We start from the raw sequence: 19,198 nt of genomic DNA, 5'->3' as shown, positions 1-19,198 counted from the left end.
TTGGGATGAACTAGAACAGAGATTGCGAGCCAGGTCTTCTCATCCAGTATCAGTGCCTGACCTCACAAATGCTCTTCTGGATGAATGGGCAAAAATTCCCACAGACACACTCCAAAATCTCGTGGAAAGCCTTCCCAGAAGAGTGGAATTTGTTATAGCTGCCAAGGGGGGACCAACTCCATATTAATGCCTATGGATTTAGAATGAGATGTCATAAAAGCTCCAGTAGGTGTAATGGCCAGGTATCCCAATACCTCTATGTGTATGTATATGTGTATGTATATGTATATATATATATATATATGTGTGTGTGTGTGTGTGTGTGTGTGTGTGTGTGTGTGTGTGTGTGTGTGTGTGTGTGTGTATGTAGAGTGGAAATGAAATCACTCAAACACAAATGCACACAACAAACATACTGAGGCAAAGGGAGATACTCACAAATAAATAGAGGAGATTAGTTATAACTCTAGCCCTGCTACACAAGACCTTGGCACAATGCTGTGATGGCCTACTGCGGATAAGTATGCATTTGTGGACACACATGGACTTCAGGAGGGTTACAAATATGTACTGGGATTTAAATTCATACTGATTTCATCTTGTGTTGTGTGTATCTTTTGTTTCTAAAGAGTAGTTTCCAGACAAATCAAAATCTAGGCCATTCTCTTTTTATTTTTCCAGTGATGTCAAACAAATCAGGTCAGAGCTTTCTGTTTTTTTCCCCAGGCAACAGTGTGGAAGTGCCACTTGTGAAAGAATGGTTTGTCTACCCTGGGAATACCCTGAAAGAACCTGACATGGTCAAACCTGTCCCATTCAACCTCCCAGGTAGAGTGCCTTATAGTTCCCTAATTGTCTAATCTTCTTGTGTCCAGACTAGACCTAGGCAATAATCTTATTTTTTCCATAGTGAAACCTCAGTTAGTTAATCAGACACAATTTAAGAAAATGTAAGCTGAACATTAAAGTCATAGTTGTTCTGAATGTTCAAACACACAATGATGATTTACTGAGGTGCATTGACAGACGATGCTCCAAATACAGTATTGTGCAAAAGTCTTAGGCACCCTAGATTTTTTTACATACATTTTTTTCTTGGATGTTAACATTAATTTTCCCACAAATACGGATATGTTTTGTATTTATTTAAAGAAAGTAACCTATTATGTAATAGACCACTTTTCAGATAAAAAGTTGACTAATTTGTTGGTATGTAGTCCAGTGCATGATTAAACAATGATGGGAAACATATGCTAGTGATCAATGACATAATGAGTTGAATGAACCAAACTGATTAACTGAAAAAGAAAGGAATCAAGCTGGGCGATGAATGATTAACCTTCAAATCATTCATTCTTATATCATGGCAAGAGTGAGCATAGCAGCAAGACACAAGGTGGTCATCCTGCATCAGCAAGGTCTCACCTAAGCAGACATTTCACGGCAGACAGGAGTTTCAAGATGTGCAGTCCAGGTGCTTCTGAAGAAGCACAAAGAATTGGGCAAGTGTGAAGACCAGAAACACAGTGGTTGGCCACGGAAACTGAGTGCAGCAGGTGAGAGATACCATATCAAATGGACATCTCTTTGAAACTAGAAGAGGTCCAGCAGCTCTGAACTCACAGAAACCACTGGAACACCCCTCAACAGTCCAGAAGTCAGAAGTGGTTTCATGGAAGAGTTGTTACCGAACAGCCATTCCTCTTAAGTGGAAGCAAAGCCAAGAGATTCACCTATGTATGAAAACACAAGGACTAGGGTGATGAACAATGGCAGCAAGTGCTGTGGACTGAGTTAAAATTTGAATTTTTGGCTCAAGCAGGAGGCAATATGTCTGTATAAGAGCTTGAGAGTGCTACAAAGATGAGTGTCTGCAGCAAAGGTGGGGATTCCCTGCAGGTTTGGCGCTGCATTTCTGCAAATGGACGGTTGGAGAGCCTGTCAGAATTAATGGAATCCTCAATGCTGGGAAGCTACAAGTAGATTCTCCTTCATCATGCAATATCATGAGGGAAGCGTCCAATCAGTCCCAACTTCATTCTGCAGCAAGACAATAACCCCAAACACACAACCAAGGTCATAAAGAACTATCTTCACCGAAAAGAAGAACACAGACTTCTGCAACAGATGGTTTGGCCTCCACAGAGCCCTGATCTCAATATCATCGAGGCTGTCTGGAATTATGTGGAGAGGCAGAAGCAAGCAAGACAGACAAAGTCTGGAAAAGAACTTTGGCAAATTCTCCAAGATGCTTGGAACAACCTATCAGCTGAATTTCTAATAAAACTGCACAATGGTGTTCCTAAGAGAATTGGTGCCCTTTGAAAGACAAAGGGTGGTCACACCAAATTTTGATTTGATTTGGTTTTTAACTGTTTCCTGCTCTTTATAGAAAATTTTTGATAGTTGGAAACTTCATTTCATTATTTTTGAAAGCGTCTTCACTTTATAGATTTTTTTTTTTACATGTGCCTAAGACTTTTACACAGTACTTACTGTAAGTCAGGAAAAAGGGTCAGTGAAAAACATCTATTGAAATGCTTGCTGGAACCAAATGTTCACAAAAACAAGAATATGTAAATACATCCTTGAAAACTGCTTCCCAACACTGTTCCCCCGAAAATTGTATTTAAACCTCTAGAGTACACTGATAGTAAAAAAATCCTGACAAGGCAGGATTGGTGCCATAAAGATATCTGTCAGTAACCCAGCAATGTTTTTCAATCTAGAGTACAATACTACAGTCCCGTTTCTCTTTCTGAATATGCCCCATGTAGGCAGTCAGCCCAGTCTGGAGATGTTGTGGTTTGGTAGTGGCCCTGAAGTTTGTGGTCTCCGCCTGGCCTCCTTCCTGTCAGTCTTTGACTGCCAGGAGTTTTCTGAACTGTATGGAACCATAGAAGACTGTTTCCTGGCAACACTTTGCCTGGTCACTTACATAGTCCTTCAGGTAATGGATGTTTCAATTCAACATTAAGTTTTTGGCCTATTTTTTCCAGTTTTGTGTAACAGTTGCGGAAAAAATAAACTGAAATAAAAAGGGTCGTCATAGAGGCCATGAACCAGATTTGAACTCATGCTAACGGGAGGAGTTACACAATGGAACATTTCTTAAGGAAATTAAAATTAAATTCTTTTAAAAGTCTTTAAATCTTCCCCTCCTCAAAGACGAGGGGTGATATTCACTACATGGGGTTAATGCCCAAAGTGATGTTCATGTCATGAAAGGGACTGTCAGTTTCAGAAGTGTGTTTTGTGCTCTTTCAAGTCAGAAGTCCACTCAGTATGCTGTTACCAAGGAACTAAATGTTAACTGGATTCTGAAAATGGCAACACGTTATTCTTCTTCCATTCCTAACTCATTTAATCTATCAAGTCACAGACAGGGTGGCACGGTGGCACAGTGGTTAGCGCGGTCGCCTCACAGAAAGAAGGTCTTGGGTTCGAACCTTAGAGTTGTCCAACCTTGGGGGTCATCCCAGGTCGTGCTCTGTGTGGAGTTTGCATGTTCTCCCCTTGTCTGCGTGGGTTTCCTCTCGGTGCTTCAGTTTCCTCTCACAGTCCAAATACATGTAGGTCAGGTGAATCGGCTGTACTAAATTGTCCTTAGGTGTGAATGTGTTGGCCTTGTGATGGACTGGTGGCCTGTCCAGTGTGTCTCCTCATCTGCCGCCCAATGACTGCTGGGATAGGCTCCAGCATCCCCGTGACCCGAATTCGGATAAGTGGTTTGGATAATGGATGGATGGAAGTCACAGACAGAGAGGCAGAGCCACAGCCAGACTGCATTTTTGGAAAAGATGAATGACATTTGTTCGAGTTTCTCTTCCATACCGTTCACAGCTGATTCAAGGCTGTAGGCTATTATCACAGTTACAAACACCAGGAAAATCCAACCATGAACGATCAGCTGGAATGCGTCTCCAGTCTGAAAATTTATTCTAATCTTTTGTTTTTAAGTGGCTAGGCTACCCCTTTTGTTAACATTGGGGATGGTTCTTTTAGTGAAAGCTCTTGAGTAGACTTGAATTGTTTGTGTTCAGGCTCTTTAGTCAAGATAATGCCTGTATGCAGAGTTAAGTTAGACTTAGCGATTAGTGTAAACAGACAGTAAAAGACAGAAAGAAATCTTTGGTACAGCTTTTGAATTGAAATTTACTTCTAACACCTTTACAAGTACTCGGCTGTTTTGTCAACAGGTGATTTGAAACTAAACATCATTTGTTGATAGTCTTTTTCATGTTGTTTTCTACTGCTGTTATTAACTGTTGCTGTGTTAACAGCAGTTTTTTTTTTTTAGTTAAAATCAGCCCATATAACAACTTGAGTGCCTGAATGATATGAATGAAAAAAGGCGTTTCTCAGATAATCCACCTCAGTGTGTGTAACTCAGTACACTTGTGTGCTTCTTCTTTTTGCCATATTACGGCTTTTGCTGTGGTCTACGGTCTGTAAATATTTGATAGTAATGGCTTGTTTTAATTTGAATTCTTTTAATACCTTATTGAGAATCTCAAAACTGTATTTTCCTGATGGTATAGAGCATTGAGCTGTAAGGCCATGCTTATTTTCTTTGACGTCATTCACAGTGAACCTAAAAACAATGAGGATCTACTGTTCTTTGGAGAAGACCTCTTTGACAATGAGCAGCAAAAGTTCATGTGTCACTTTAGAAAGCCTAAACAAACATGGTGCACACTGACTGCCAGAGACATGTTAACCATTCTGTCAGTAAAATAATGGTTAATCACATATTATCCTTATTTTGCTGATCACTGCATTCACAGCAACAGGAATTGTATTGTTTTGCCATTGCAGTGCTACTGCTTTTCACAGTCGATTAAATGTGTCTTGATGACAAGTATATCTAGAATGTGTTTAGAAATCTGCACGTGATATTTTAAGATTGTTAGCGTTCATGATGCTTTCTGTGTGAACGTAGGGTAATGCTTTTAAGAATATTGTGACAGATGTTTAGGATCATAAAACATGCCAAATACAGTGCAGATTTATTGTGTAAATGGTGGACCATTACACATTCATTTAGGGCTACACCTGACTAAATTTACTTATAACCATTGGATTCGATTGACTGTTCTCATTGTAATTTTACAGACAAATTAAATAACGGCTTCTCAAACATTGTCCACTAACAAATAAACCAGTTCATGAGTGCTAATAAAAATGAATTGTGCATTTAATGTAATGCCCAAGATGAGCTATAATGTTCAGGACAGAACTCATTTAAGGAAGAGAAAATCTTTTAAACACAGTCATGCTGAGCAGACTAAGGAAGGAGTCCCAGTCTCACTATTTCAACCTCAGTTAAACATGTAGGCCTATTAAATCCCAGCTTTTCAGTACAATTCAGATGGCCTCAGGGCTTGCTTGTTTTGTACACAAGATTGGGCACCCTTGTTTCTGAAAAGCAGCATTCTCTCTTCTTATGTTTGGCTGCTGCATAAGCAGTAGATAAAACAAATAGACCCTCAAAGAAGTCAGAATATATATATAAATAAACAAATTAGGATGCAACTGAGATGACTAACAATACATTGTTCCGGCGTGTGCATAGGTACAGCAGCTGTCCCTAGAAGACATGGAGGCTTATTTGAGTCAAGCTGTGTGTTTGAGGCTCAATTCACACCAAGAGCTTAAGAATATAAAGGTGAGTTGCACGCACACACACATACACATACACGCATGCACACACACACACACACACACATAGTTAGATAGATAGATAAAATAACAAACAAATTTACACTTTGATGCTTTGGACATTAAGTTGAAATTGTTATCCAGAACCATTTACATTGTGTGCAACAGTAAAATAAGCTCAAACTTATAACCACGACTAAGCAAAGCGATAGACAATAGTGAGGACCTAAGGCTCTTTAGAATACAAGTAAAAGTATGCACATCCAAACACATTTTTTGCTCAGGTTCAAGATAAAGAAGTCACAGCCAAAAGGAAGGATTATACTGAATTCCAATTCCCCAGGAAGATCTCTTACAACATTTTGACTGTCAAGGTCTTCCTCAGGTAAAATGGGATTCAGTATTAGGATTTTAAAGATGTAGCCAGTATCATATTCTTCTCTTTTCCACTGTAGTGTCCTTTCAGTGTTCCTGTTACTGTAGAGTTATCATATATCATATCATATCATATCATATCATATCATATCATATATCATATCATAGCTCACATCATATCAAGAAAAGTGCTTGGAAAATAAATAATTTAACATCTGAAGATTGAATGAAGGTAAGAGGAGGGTGATTGAATTTACTGGCGTGGAAGAAGACAGGGCCAGGAGTGTTCTGGGAGGAGGGTTTCATGACACCACATTGGAATGAGTTTTATTTGTCGCTGACTTGAATGTTGTAGATTTTGAACCGACAGGATTCAGTTGTGGCTGCAGTGTGGGCCTCACATGACAGTCAGTTGACTAAAGTCACACCTAAATATCACTATGTCACGGCTATCGCATAAAAACGTTGTAGCATAAATGTGGCAAATAGAGGTGAGGCACAGCGTCAGTTGTAAGGTGCATGGAGGAGCAGGCCCCAACTTCCCTTTGCCTCCAGACTAATGGTCGACCTTCCACTCGCCAGCTCAACTCTTGTGTTGCTTTCTTTTTTTGAAACACAGACCAAAAGTCGATCATTGTATGGTAATTTATATGACCCTAGGGACAGTTATTTAAAACTCATTGTCTGTTTTTAAAAATGTGCTGGTGATAAGTCTGAATAGGTATGTCAGAACTGAGGCATATTATTACTGATGTTGAGGAACTTCTCAGTTTACTGAATGTTCTTGTCAGGCTTGAACACAGTCGATAGAGTAAACTGGCACGGATGTAACAGAGTAACAATGTACTTGCAGAAGTGCAAAATTAAGTCATTTTAATGAGATAGAAAGCATGGTTTGGGACATGTCTAACTACTGTGAGCTGCACATTTTTGAAAATGTTTTTATTAAGTCTGAAATGATTGTGCCATTGGACGATTCAACATAGTGGTGGGTTTCTCCATCAAAGCAATGAAAGGTTTTGTCTGTACGATTCTAAATGATACATTTTGGTTAGAGTTGGATCGGTATTGGGTGTCGATACTGACGTAATTCACTCATCGGATATCGGACTGACGTTACTGATCCACAACCGATCCAGATTCCATAGTCTGATGTTTTTATGAATTATAAATATGTAATAATGCAATTCTAAGCCCATAGCCAAAATGGTATATGTATGTTCAGGTTTTATGTAGGGTTTTGAGTGTGGGGACATGGACACAAGCGCTTCACTTGCCTGCATAGAGAGCTGAAAGCGGAGGAGGCTGAAGTGGGAAGGGGGGGGGTAACAAGGCCGATGGCCGTGGGGAAACAAGTGAAACCCCATAAAATGTAAACCTGGAGTCCCCTAAACACCATAGTAATCGGGAGAAAGATAAAATGGCCGTGGATGACATGGTAACTGTGTCAGAGGGACCCAGTGTGTGTGGAGTTAGTGGTGCTGCTGCGTGTGTAACCTCCCCGGCAGCTGAGCTCAGGCAGGAGGCGCAGAATGATGTGGAGGAGGCAGCCACTAGACCCGCCTTTCACCAAGAGCCAGGAGAAGGAGGATGATGATGTTATCATCCTCCTTCTCCTGGCTCTTGGTGATGACAGTGATAGGACAGGACAAGTGAAGAACCACATTTATAATCTTCCAACCCTTTTATCCAGTTTATTGTCACAATTTGATTTAATTGATACTTGGAGAATAGAAAATTCAAACAGCAGTACACATGGATAAAGGTTTCCGGGAACAGGGTCAGTGCAGCCAGGTTCGACTGGGTGGATATCACCAGACACCTTAACACCAGGTTAGTCAGGAGCAAAATATTTCCAGTTGGTTTTACAGATCACCACTTAGTCCATGTTGTTTTTGTCTTTCACCAAATAAAAATATAAATCTTTCTGGCATTTTAACATGAAATGAAGACAGGATAGGTCTTTTTGTAAAAAAAAAGAAAAGAATATATATATGTATATACATATACATACATATATATATATATATATGTGTGTGTGTGTGTGTGTATATGTGTGTATATAGTATATACATATGTGTGTATGTGTGTGTGTGTGTGTGTGTATATATATATATATATATATATATATATATATATATATATATATATATATATATATATATATATATTGGGTAATTTGGAGAGGGAAAAAAGCACAGTTTGACCCTTTAAGTCAATTAACACATTAAAGGAGTTTCCATATGTTTGTATGTGGAGCCTACTGAATCACAGCGCAAATAAATTGCTTTGGAATAAATATAAATTTAATGCATTTTTGTATATTTTTTGCTCTTTTAATAAAAAGTGCTGTGTGGTTTAATACAGCCTCATGTAACCTTACACATAATACTAACAACAACGACAACAATAATGATAATAATAATATTAAAGGAAAAAGAGCTCTGGTATCGATATTGTTCAGTAGCGGTATCAGCAGATATCCAAATTCAGGTATTGGAATCGGATTGGAACGGAAAAAAGGTGGATCGGTGCATCTCTAATTTTAATGAGGTGTAGGTTCAGAAAAAGGGAATCTATTCTTTGAGGATGTATGATATACTGTATCCTCTTCTTAAAGTAGTGATACACCTTCACACCATTATCAGATGTTATAAACCTTCAAATCAGTATGGTAGTTTAGCTGCATAGAAGAGTATGTTATAATGCCAGAAAGTTGAATCAGTTCATCTGGACACAATGTTTAGTGGGAGAAACGTTTCATCACTCATCTAAGTGACCTCTTCAGTCTTAGCTGACTGCAGGTATCCCCACCCTTATAAACAATACAGTGGCATAACGACTGAAAAAAAGATTGCTTTCATATGCAAATAGGCATGACCATTAACTAAAGTTACAATACCCATGTGTACTATTTACAGAGGATTGGGGAATAGTTGCCATCACAGGTTTGTAAGATGGTGACAGATGTACTCTTAAGCTCCCCCCATCGGTTCAGGAATGGTCGTTCCCTGTTCACATAATAGACGGCCTCTTTGACTCCCTGTTCAAACCAGCGTTCCTCCCTATCAAGGATGTGCAGATCTTCATCCTTGGGATGAGGCGCGTGGGGTGGCACAGTGGCCCAGTGGTTAGAACTGTTGCCTCACAGCAAGAAGGTATTGGGTTCAAACCCCAGGCCCTCCCAGGTCCTTTCTGTGTGGAGTTTTCTGTGTGCATGTTCTCCCCGTATCTGTGTGGATTTCTTCCGGGTGATCCGGTTTCCTCCGACCATCAAAAAGACATGCATGTTAGGGTTAATACTCCTGCCTGTGCCCCTAAGCAAGGCGATGGAAAGAAGAACTGGAGTTGTTCCCCGGGCTCTGCAACTGCCCACTGCTCCTATACAATTGGATAGGTTAAACGCAGAAGACAAATTCGTTGTAAAAATACAATTTGTTATAACAATACAATGACAACAGTGCGCGTGTGTGTGTTTTGGGGGGGTTGTGGGGGACAAGGGTACGTGTTTTCTTTTCACTGTGTTGTCAGGTCAAGGTAACTGCTGTCTCTGGTTAATGGCTCATCAGCCAAGACTAACAGACTGGCAGCTGACTGACTGACTGACTGACTGACAGACAGACAGACAGACATAAATGCACCCACAGAGTCGCTGATGGTTTCAGAGATCCCCATTCTTTGGAAGAATTTGCGTTTTCACCTTGGTAAAACAACAAAACCAATATTTGAGCGCTGCCTCTTGCTTGTGCAATGTAAGATAAATGCATACATTGCAGTTAAAGCAATCCAAACTGTACCAGGACAACAAGATGTGCAGAGAGGATTAAACTGCTCCGATCACTGTTTTGTTCACTTTTTTTCATTTGTTTACAGTATAACATTATATTTGTATTGCTCATTCGAGGGGACGTTTCAGGCTTACAAACATTCATTATTCTGACTGGACACTGGTTTGTGGGTTTAATGTTGTTAGCCTGTGTTTGCATATGCCAATATGAGTATAGCAAATCCATTACTGTTGATGGTGAGATGCTATCATACTAGGAGCTGTAGTTGTCATTGCTCCAGGTGTGGACCAATTTAAGGAAGCTTTTGCAACATCTGCGCCATATTCATTAATCTTCAGCCGCTTCTCTGGGGATAGGTTGTGGTGGCAGCAAGCTAAGTAGGGCACTCCAGATGTCCCTCTCCCCAGCAACGCCCTCCAGCTCCTCCTGGGGGATCCCAAGGCGTTCCCAGGCCAGATTGGACATGTAGTCCCTCCAGCAAGTTCTGGGTCTACCCCAAGGTCTCCTCCCAGTTGGCCGTGACCGGGAAACCTCCAAAGGAAGGCGCCCAGGAGGCATCCTAATCAGATGCCTGAACCACCTCAACTGGCTCCTTTCGACACGAAGGAGCAGCCGCTCTAGTCTGAGCTCCTTCCGGATGTCCGAGCTCCTCATCCTATTGTGGTGGCTATCTCTAAGGCTGAGTGCAGACACCCTATGGAGGAAACTCATTTCAGCCGCTTGTATCCGCGATCTCACTCTTTCGGTCACTACCCAAAGCTCATGACCATAGGTGAGGATTGGAACGAAGATTGACTGGTAAATTGAGAGCTTTGCCTCCCGGCTCAGCTCCTTCTTCACCACAACGGTCCGGTACAACATCCGCATTACTGCTGATGCTGCACCAATCTGCCTGTCAATCTCCCGCTCCATCCTACCCTCACTCGTAAACAAGACCCCGAGATACTTGAACTCCTTCACTTGAGGCAACAACTCATCCCCAACCCGGAGGGAGCAATCCACCATTTTCCGGTAGAGAACCATGGCCTCAGATTTGGAGGTGCTGACTCTCATCCCAGCCATTTCACACTCAGCTGCAAACCGCCCCAGTGTGCACTGGAGGTCGCGTTCTGATGAAGCCAACAAAACTACATCATCTGTGAAGAGCAGAGATGAAATTCTGAGGTTCCAAAAACAGACACACTCCTCACCTTGGCTGCACCTTGAGATCCTGTCCATGAATATCACAAACAGAATCGGAGACAATGGACAACCTTGGCAGAGTCCAACACTCACAGAAAACGTGGTTGACTTTGTGCCGAGAATGCTGACACACCTCTCACTTTCGTTATACAAGGACTGGATGGCTTGTAGCAACTGCCCCGGTGCCCCATACTCCTGTAGTACCCCCCACAGAGTGCCCTGGGGTACATGGTCGTAAGCCTTTTCCAAGTCCACAAAACACATGTAGACTGGTTGGTCAAACTCCCGTGTCCCCCTCAGCAGTTCCGCAAGGTTAAAGAGTTGGTCCGTTGTTCCACGGCCAGGACAGAATCCGCATTGTTCCTCCTGGATCCGAGGTCGCCATCTGCGACATAAATATACAAAATAAATTTCATTTCAAGGGAAAATGAAAGAAAAATAAATTGGGCCCTGAGTCTGCAATAAAGTTTTAAATTGAATTGAATTAGGATGCAGAGTTGCACAATGGCATTTTTAGCCTAATGGAATGGAAAATTATTTACCGAGTGATGAAAATGTGCACCATGTATATGTGCAGGAGGCTTGTCCATCGAGGAAAGGGAGGACCAGCCTCCCTGAAATTTCAGAGAAAAATAAACTTCGAAGAGAAAAATATATACACATAAATTTTAACAGACTAATCTGTTAAAATACTGATATTATTATTATTATTAATAATAGTAATAGTAATAATAATAATAATACATTTTATTTGTGGGCACTTTTCAGAGCACTCAAGGACACCTTACAGAACACAGTAAAAAAAAAAAAAAGACAAGCAGCACTGTATCAGACAGCATAAAATCAAAACAAAGCAGGGTAGACAATAAAAAGTTAATACAACAGATAAGTATAAAATTATCATCTGCACAAAACTCATTGAAGCATCTATCAGACTGAATATGCCAGTTTGAAAAGGTACGTTTTGAGGTGGGATTTGAAGGATTATTACTCGGAGTATTACTATTTTAACACTTCAAAGTCACAAAACTCTCTCCTTTTTTTTTCTTGCTATCAAAATGCCTTCTGCCTTGTGATGGTCTGACGGCCTGTCCAGGGTGTCTCCCCGCCTGCCGCCCAATGACTGCTGGGATAGGCTCCAGCCTCCCCGCGACCTTGAGGAAGGACAAGGCGGTTTGGATAATGGATGAATACAATGACAAAATAAAGGGGCTTTCTTTCTTTCTTCTTCTGAAAGAGTGGCCACTGGCCTGTAGATGGGTGTAGACTGAGGAGTCCTGGCCTGACATGTTAGCTCTCCTGTGTTGTGCCATCCTCTTGGCCAGCATCTGTTTGGTTTCCTTGATGTACAAGTCACTGCAATCCTTCTGGTACTTAACAGCGTACACTATATTGCTCTGTTTGTGCCGAAGGACCCGTTCCTTGGGATGGACCAACTTCTGGTGCAGCGTGTTTTGGGGTTTAAAAGCAACTGAGATGCAGTGTTTGGAAAACACATGTCTCAACTTTTCCGAAACTCCCGCCACATACAGAGTCACTATTGGTTTACACTTAGGCAGCTGTTGTCCTTCTCTCTTCGATTGGCTGGTGCACTGTTTGGGCGTCTTCCTGGCATTGACAAACACCCAGTTAGGATAACCACACTTAACCAGGGCCTGTTTAATGTGGGATTTCTCCCCTTCCCCGGTCACTGTGTTGGTGGGAACGTTGTCAGCTCAGTGGTACAGTGTCCTGATGACTCTTAGTTTGTACTCCATGGATGATGAGAGTCAAACCTTAAGTACTTATGAGTATGTGTTGGTTTATGGTAAACATCAACATTAAAATGCCCCCCATCACCAATTGCAATTTAAGAAGAAGTCTAATAAGACAATCTAAGAAGGCTAACTTGTCATTTTTCACATCATCCCTGGTGAACTTGATGTGGTTGTCCATAGAGTTAATGCACAATTGCACAGCATTTTCCTGGTGTTGTGTCAGTGTTGTGTCACTCTCACAAACTCAGCATTTGCATGTTAGACATGTGTTTTACACATTTGCATTTGAATACGCAACCAATGAAAATATATATTCCAGCATCCAGGTAGTGTAGCGGTCTATTCTGTTGCCTACCAACCTTAGGGATCGCCGGTTTGAATCCCTAGGTTACCTCCGGCTTGGTTGGGCATCCCAACAGACACAATCGGCCGTGTCTGCGGGTGGAAAGCCGGATGTGGGTATGTGTCCTGGTCACTGCATTAGTGCCTCCTCTGGTCGGTCGGGGAGACTGTTCAGGGGGGAGGGGGAACTAGAGGGAATGGTGTGATCTTCCCACGCACTACGTCCCCCTGGCAAAACTCCTCACTGTCAAGTGAAAAGAAGCGGCTGGTGACTCCACATGTATCCGAGGTAGGCCTGTGGTAGTCTGCAGCCCTCCCCCGATCGCCAAAGGGCTTCGAGCAGGCACCCAGATGACTCAGAAGAGTGGGGTAATTGGATGGATACAATTGGGGAGAAAAAAGGGGGAAAAGTAAAAAAAAATGTATATATTCCAATTATGCGTATACAAAGATGATGGCTTCCCATTCTACTGACCCACGCAGCTGAACTTGTATAGCTGCGGTGTGGGGCAACTGATGTAATAACGATGGCAAAAAGCAAATGTGTGTTGTGCAAGTATAGGCTGTCATCAAAACAAAAAGCAAACATCAGAAGAATCCTGTCCATCTGCCATTTTTTTCAAGATCCAAATATACAAAGGCGGTGATACAGAAGAGATTATAGTACGATGGGGACTGACTTAAGTAAAATCCGCTTGGTGCGTGTGAAAGAGAGTCTAAACAACAATGCCAGGATTTGAAACCCAGAAAAATACCAGAATTTTGGTGTGGCAGAGTCTAAAGACACAAGGCCTCAGTGTCTGGCCATGGGGAACAGAGAAAGTCATCTGTGCTTTTCCCTTTTCCTCTGGGAAAACTGCCCTGCTGTTTGCTGCCTTGTTGGAGCCCCATTTATTTTTATGGCTTAATTACCATACTCACGTCTAGTAATTTGTATTTTTGCTGCTCGCCTGTTTTCTACACAATAATTAGGGCTGGGCGTCGATTTGAATATGCTCTTTGGGAGCAGTTCAAAGCTGTAAGAGGTGGTTTAAACTGAGTGGATAGATTAGTTGGAGGGAGGAAAGAGTCAGATATTTCATTACACCAATGTGAATATGAGGATTTCCAAAGTTTCAGCAAACACAGACAAAAGTAAAAACATGAGTGTATGCATCCTACTCACACATACTACTTACTCTGCTGTTGGTCAATAAATATACTCTAGTTACCTTAGGTAAGGGCAGACTGCGTGTGCGTGCGTGCGTGCGTGCGTGCGTGCGTGTGTGTGTGTGTGTGTGTGTGTGTGCGTGCGTACATGTTCTTGTACTTCTATCTTTGTGAGGACCAATTTGAATTTTTCTAAGCATCAGCATGAGGACATTTTGGCTGGTCCTCACTTCTTTAAGGGTCTGTTTTAGGGTAAATTTTTGGGTTTAGGGTTAAAGTTAGAATTAGGGTAAGGGTTAAGGTTAGACATGTAGACTGATGGTTGACTTTAGGGTTAAGGGCTAGGGAATGTAGAATGAATGTAGTCTATGTAGTGAATGGATGTAGTCTATCCTCACAAATATGGAAGTACAAGAACGTGTGTGTGTGTGTGTGTGTGTGTCTGTGTGTGTGTGTGTGTGTGTGTGTGTGTGTGTGTGTGTGTGTGTGTGAAAAACTATGTGTTTTTGCATGTGTGTGTATGTCTATATCAAGAGTTGATAAGGCACTAGCTAACTTGCTGACAACACATCCTGAAACAATGGTAGCTAATAGCTGGCTGATAGTCCTTAGACTCACAACTCACAACAAGTAGAACAAACACTCGACAATAGCCACTAGTAAGGCACACAAACCTACAGACTGGTATGCCCATACACGCATAACAACACTTAGAGATCAAATTAACAGAGCAAAACTAGGAAACAAGTTTCTTTATTTCACAACAGCAAATGCCGCAACAAAGAATAACTCCCTATGTGCTATTTGTAGAGAATACTTTTTCTATTTTGTGTGTGCATGTGTGTTTGTGAGTGTGTGGGTGTGGGTGGGTGTGCGCTGGGGGGAAGGGGTTTGTGGATAGCTTTTGGGATGCATTTGTTTCATTGCGACATTCCTCCCCATGGGACTGTGATTGTGGTGTGTGCATTTGTGTGTGTGCATATGCGTTTGTGTGTGTGTGTATGTGTCTGAGAGAGCGACGGAGAGTGCTGGCGACAGTCGCCTGTCTGTCCTGGCTGACGCTCACCACATGGAGCTATTTACACCATGCATACTCCACCCCACCGGACACACACACACACACACACACACATGTGCATTACGTTCCCCTCTGCCAGTGTCTGTCTCTTTCTCAGTTTATGTTTCTGTTTTGTTTCCCTCACTTTTCCATCTCACTTTGTGTTTTCTGTTTTCATGACCACACATGCCCATGCACACACAGATACACATTTCTCTTTTTGACCATCATGCATGCGGTGTTGTGTGTGTGTGTGTGTGTGTGTACGCTTTTATATTCCTGTCCAGCATCATTGTTTGTTGTAGGTGAAGCTCTGTTTGACTGAAAGCAGGTGGCAAGCAGGGCTTTGTGTGTGTGTGTGTGTGCGCGTGCATGCGTGTGTGTGTTATCACTCCTGTCTTTTATCAGGGCTATCTGCCAGCAACAGGTGAGAGCAAGTAGTATACAACACAGCACAGCACACACAATTCCATGATGAACATCTGCCTGCTGTTATCGACTGCCTTTCTTTACACTTGGCAATAACTCCCTTTCCTCTTCCTCCTATTTATCCTTGTCCTCATTTCCCTCCTTCTCCTTTTCCCCCTCTTCATTCCACTTTGTCTTTGGATATTTATTGGATAGCAGATTGCTCTGCTTTACTGGTTAAGCTGCTAACAAAAGCTTTGGCTTTATTTTATTCATTCCCTTTACCTTCTTAATCCAAATCAGAGGTGTAGATGGATGGAGCCTCTTAACATAATCTGCGTGTTTTTGGAATATGATGGGAATATGGTATAGCACCAGGTGGAGACCCATGCAAATTTGTGAATACCGTGTAACGCTACAAACATGACTTTAACACACAAAAATATTTATTAGGATTTTTTTATGTCGTTAATAATAATAATGCAATTAAGTGATGCATCAATGTAAAAGTTACAATCCTGACAATTGTCATTTTTGTTAAACTTAATGACATGTATTGTGGTACTGGTAGTTGGATTGGTGTTTGACCTGTCCGCATCCCAGAGAAAATCAGAGTCACCAGTTCCTGCTTTCAAAGATGGTTGAAGTGGGGTTTTACATATTGATGCTGTAGTATCTGCTGGTAAAGGTCTCTTCAGAGTTTAGTCTGCCAAACCTTACTGTTGGCTGCAGCAGCTTTGCTTTTTCTCCAAACTTGCTGCTACTTGCCTTATTCTACTGCATTTGGCTGCTAGGATGAAGGCGTAAAACATTACAGGCCATGCACTTTTTCACAACAAAGCCATACCAGGCAGTAAACATTGCAATTACATTACATTGCACTAATGCCTCTTTCCAAAGTGACTTCCAAGAGAGTCAGCAGGTAGCCCATATCTTTGTTAGCCTACAGCAGTGTTTCTCAAACTTTTCCTGTAATGCCCCCCTTTGGAGGAAGAAAAAATGTCATGCCCCCAGCCCCAACAAAATGGTGACAAAATGGGCCAAGTTTAACTCAGTGTTCATTTTAACAAGAAGTTTAAATCAAGTTTTAGTCTTAGTCGCTTACTGGAAATTGTAGTAGGTTTAAAATCACATTTTAGTCTTTTTGTTTTGCTTTATTTTAGGCAAGATTTCGTCAGTGGACCTCTTGTTTTAATTGTAGGCTAATGTTAGTCAATGTTTTAGTCATAATTATCATGATATTATATGGTACTGATTTTGCTGAAGGACATTCTAGCTGTAAAAATTCCTTTTAAAAGTAAGCATACCTTGAGCGCTGATAATAAAAATGTTTCCATTCTTTTACTTCTTGATCTGACGGCTGCCTTCGATACAGTCAATCATGATATACTTTTAGACTGCCTTGAGAATTGGATTGGCCTTTCAGGCACTGCTCTATCATGGTTCTACACATATCTCACTGGCAGAAGCTATTTTGTTAGTCTTTCTGACCATGTCTCAGACAAACATGTAATTTTCTCAGGTATTCCACAGGGTTCCATTCTTGGTCCTTTATTGTTCTGCCTGTACATGCTGCCGCTTGGGAAAATTATCTGTGATCATGGGGTGAATTTCTATTTTTATGCTGATGATACACAGTTATATTTATCTGTAGTGCCAGATGACCCCAATGCTCTCAATCCCTTGATGAATTGTCTGTCTAGTATTAATGGATGAGGGAAAACTTCCTCAAATTGAACGAAGACAAGACAGAAATTCTCATTATAGGCACTAATGCACAGAGAGAAATGATATCAAGTAGAATGGCAAGTCTAGCTGTACAGAATAAGACTGTAGTAAAAAACCTGGGTGTCATCATTGACTCTGATTTGGATTTTAAATCGCATGTCAACAATGTTACAAAGGGTGCCTTTTTCACCTAAAAATATTGCTAGAATTAGACCCTACCTCTCCCTGGAAGACGCCGAAAAGGTGACACATGCTTTTATCTCTTCGCGTCTAGACTATTGCCATTCACTTCTTACTGGTTTACCCAAAAAAGTATCAATAGGCTGCAACTAGTACAGAACGCGGCAGCAAGGGTCGTAACAAAAACCAGGATGAGAGATCACATTACCCCAGTTTTAGCATCTTTACACTGGCTTCATGTAGCATTGAGGATTGATTTTAAAATGTTTTTACTTGTGTTTAAAGCTCTACATGGTGTAGCACCCTCATACCTGTTTGACTGTTTATCTGATTATGTTCCGAGCCCATTTTTATGCTCTTGCTTTTAATTAATTCCATTTTATATTTCTTTCACTCTTATTTTTTTATCTTGTACTGTGGTTTTATTTCTTGCCTTGTTTTATGTTTTTCGCCTAGGTCTGTGTTTTACCACTTTTAACTTATTTTATCTGTATTGTTGAGTTTTATTGTTTCCCTTGTTTTTAATGTAAAGCACTTGGAGCTGCATTTTATGTATGAAAGGTGCTATACAAATAAAGTGTATTATTATTATTGAAATATGTGTTTAATTATCTAGGGTGAGAATGTGTTACTGACTTATCGTGCTTCTTTCATACATCATGAACAATTGAATGCCTGAAGTTTGTTTGAAAAAAAAAACATAAATGGCTCTGGTGCATTGATACACTTCTACACTTCCACTTAGTGACACGCACCATCTTGCAAGTACCAAGAGAGCAGTGACTGATGTTAACTGTAATGTTACCTAGCTTATGAAAATGGCTTACCGGTATGGCTAAACAGAGTGAAGTTAGCGGCTCTATGAGCAGAGTGTCACTTCTTCCGAAGGACACGTAGCTAATGTTTCGTTTACCTACTGTTATCGAATCAAACAAAAGTTACATAATTACCTTGGCAGATACTGCAGGGTGGCATGTCTTCAAATGACGTTTGAGGTTGGTGGTATTTTTTCCGCCCATGGTATAGCCACACGGCTTTCCATTCTCTTTGGAAACAACACACTTTGTCCTTTTTTCCAAAAGGCAGTAGGTGAAATGTACCCATAGGTCCTCTCTCTTCTTTCTTCCGACCTGGTTGGTGGTCCCACTCGCTTGTGTTGAGCAACTCATAATGCAGCCAGAGCCAGTTTACCATGCTGTTTACGCCATAGACAGTATAACAGTTTACGCTCAGATTCTCCAGATTCTCTCATAACCTAGCATTTGCGCGGGCATGAACTGAGCAGGGACAAACCATCCAATGAGAAGGATGCATGAAGGCAATGAGAATTTGCACTTGGACTTGCAGATTCATGCATGCAAGTGATTAGTTAACAAGAAAAACAACCAATGTTTTGAACTGTACAGCGTAATCTAGGTTCTCTCTTGTCTGCTGAAAGAGGGCATGGAAGTTTGTCTGGTTTTTTCTTGTCAGTGTACAATGATTTAAGATTTCATCGTAATTTGCATTGTAAAATATTATTTTATTTGTGTTGCCATTACAATTAAGTCATGAAATAGAAGGTCGTCAAC

At 41.1% G+C, this 19,198-nt stretch overlaps 1 protein-coding gene across 1 annotated transcript in view; it reads left to right on the top strand.

The window, feature by feature from the left end:
• fam120b (family with sequence similarity 120B) overlaps positions 1–19,198 on the top strand; it is a 54,636-nt gene that overhangs the window by 9,453 nt on the left and 25,985 nt on the right. The window contains exons 9-11 of the mRNA XM_056278653.1: positions 727–828; positions 2,778–2,950; positions 5,576–5,668. Coding sequence (XP_056134628.1) covers positions 727–828; positions 2,778–2,950; positions 5,576–5,668 — 368 coding nt within the window. The remainder of the gene's footprint in view (positions 1–726; positions 829–2,777; positions 2,951–5,575; positions 5,669–19,198) is intronic.

This window comes from Lampris incognitus, chromosome 4 (genome assembly GCF_029633865.1).
Source record: "Lampris incognitus isolate fLamInc1 chromosome 4, fLamInc1.hap2, whole genome shotgun sequence".
Classification (NCBI taxonomy): Eukaryota; Metazoa; Chordata; class Actinopteri; order Lampriformes; family Lampridae; genus Lampris; species Lampris incognitus.
This window is presented reverse-complemented; position numbering and strand designations above follow the sequence as displayed.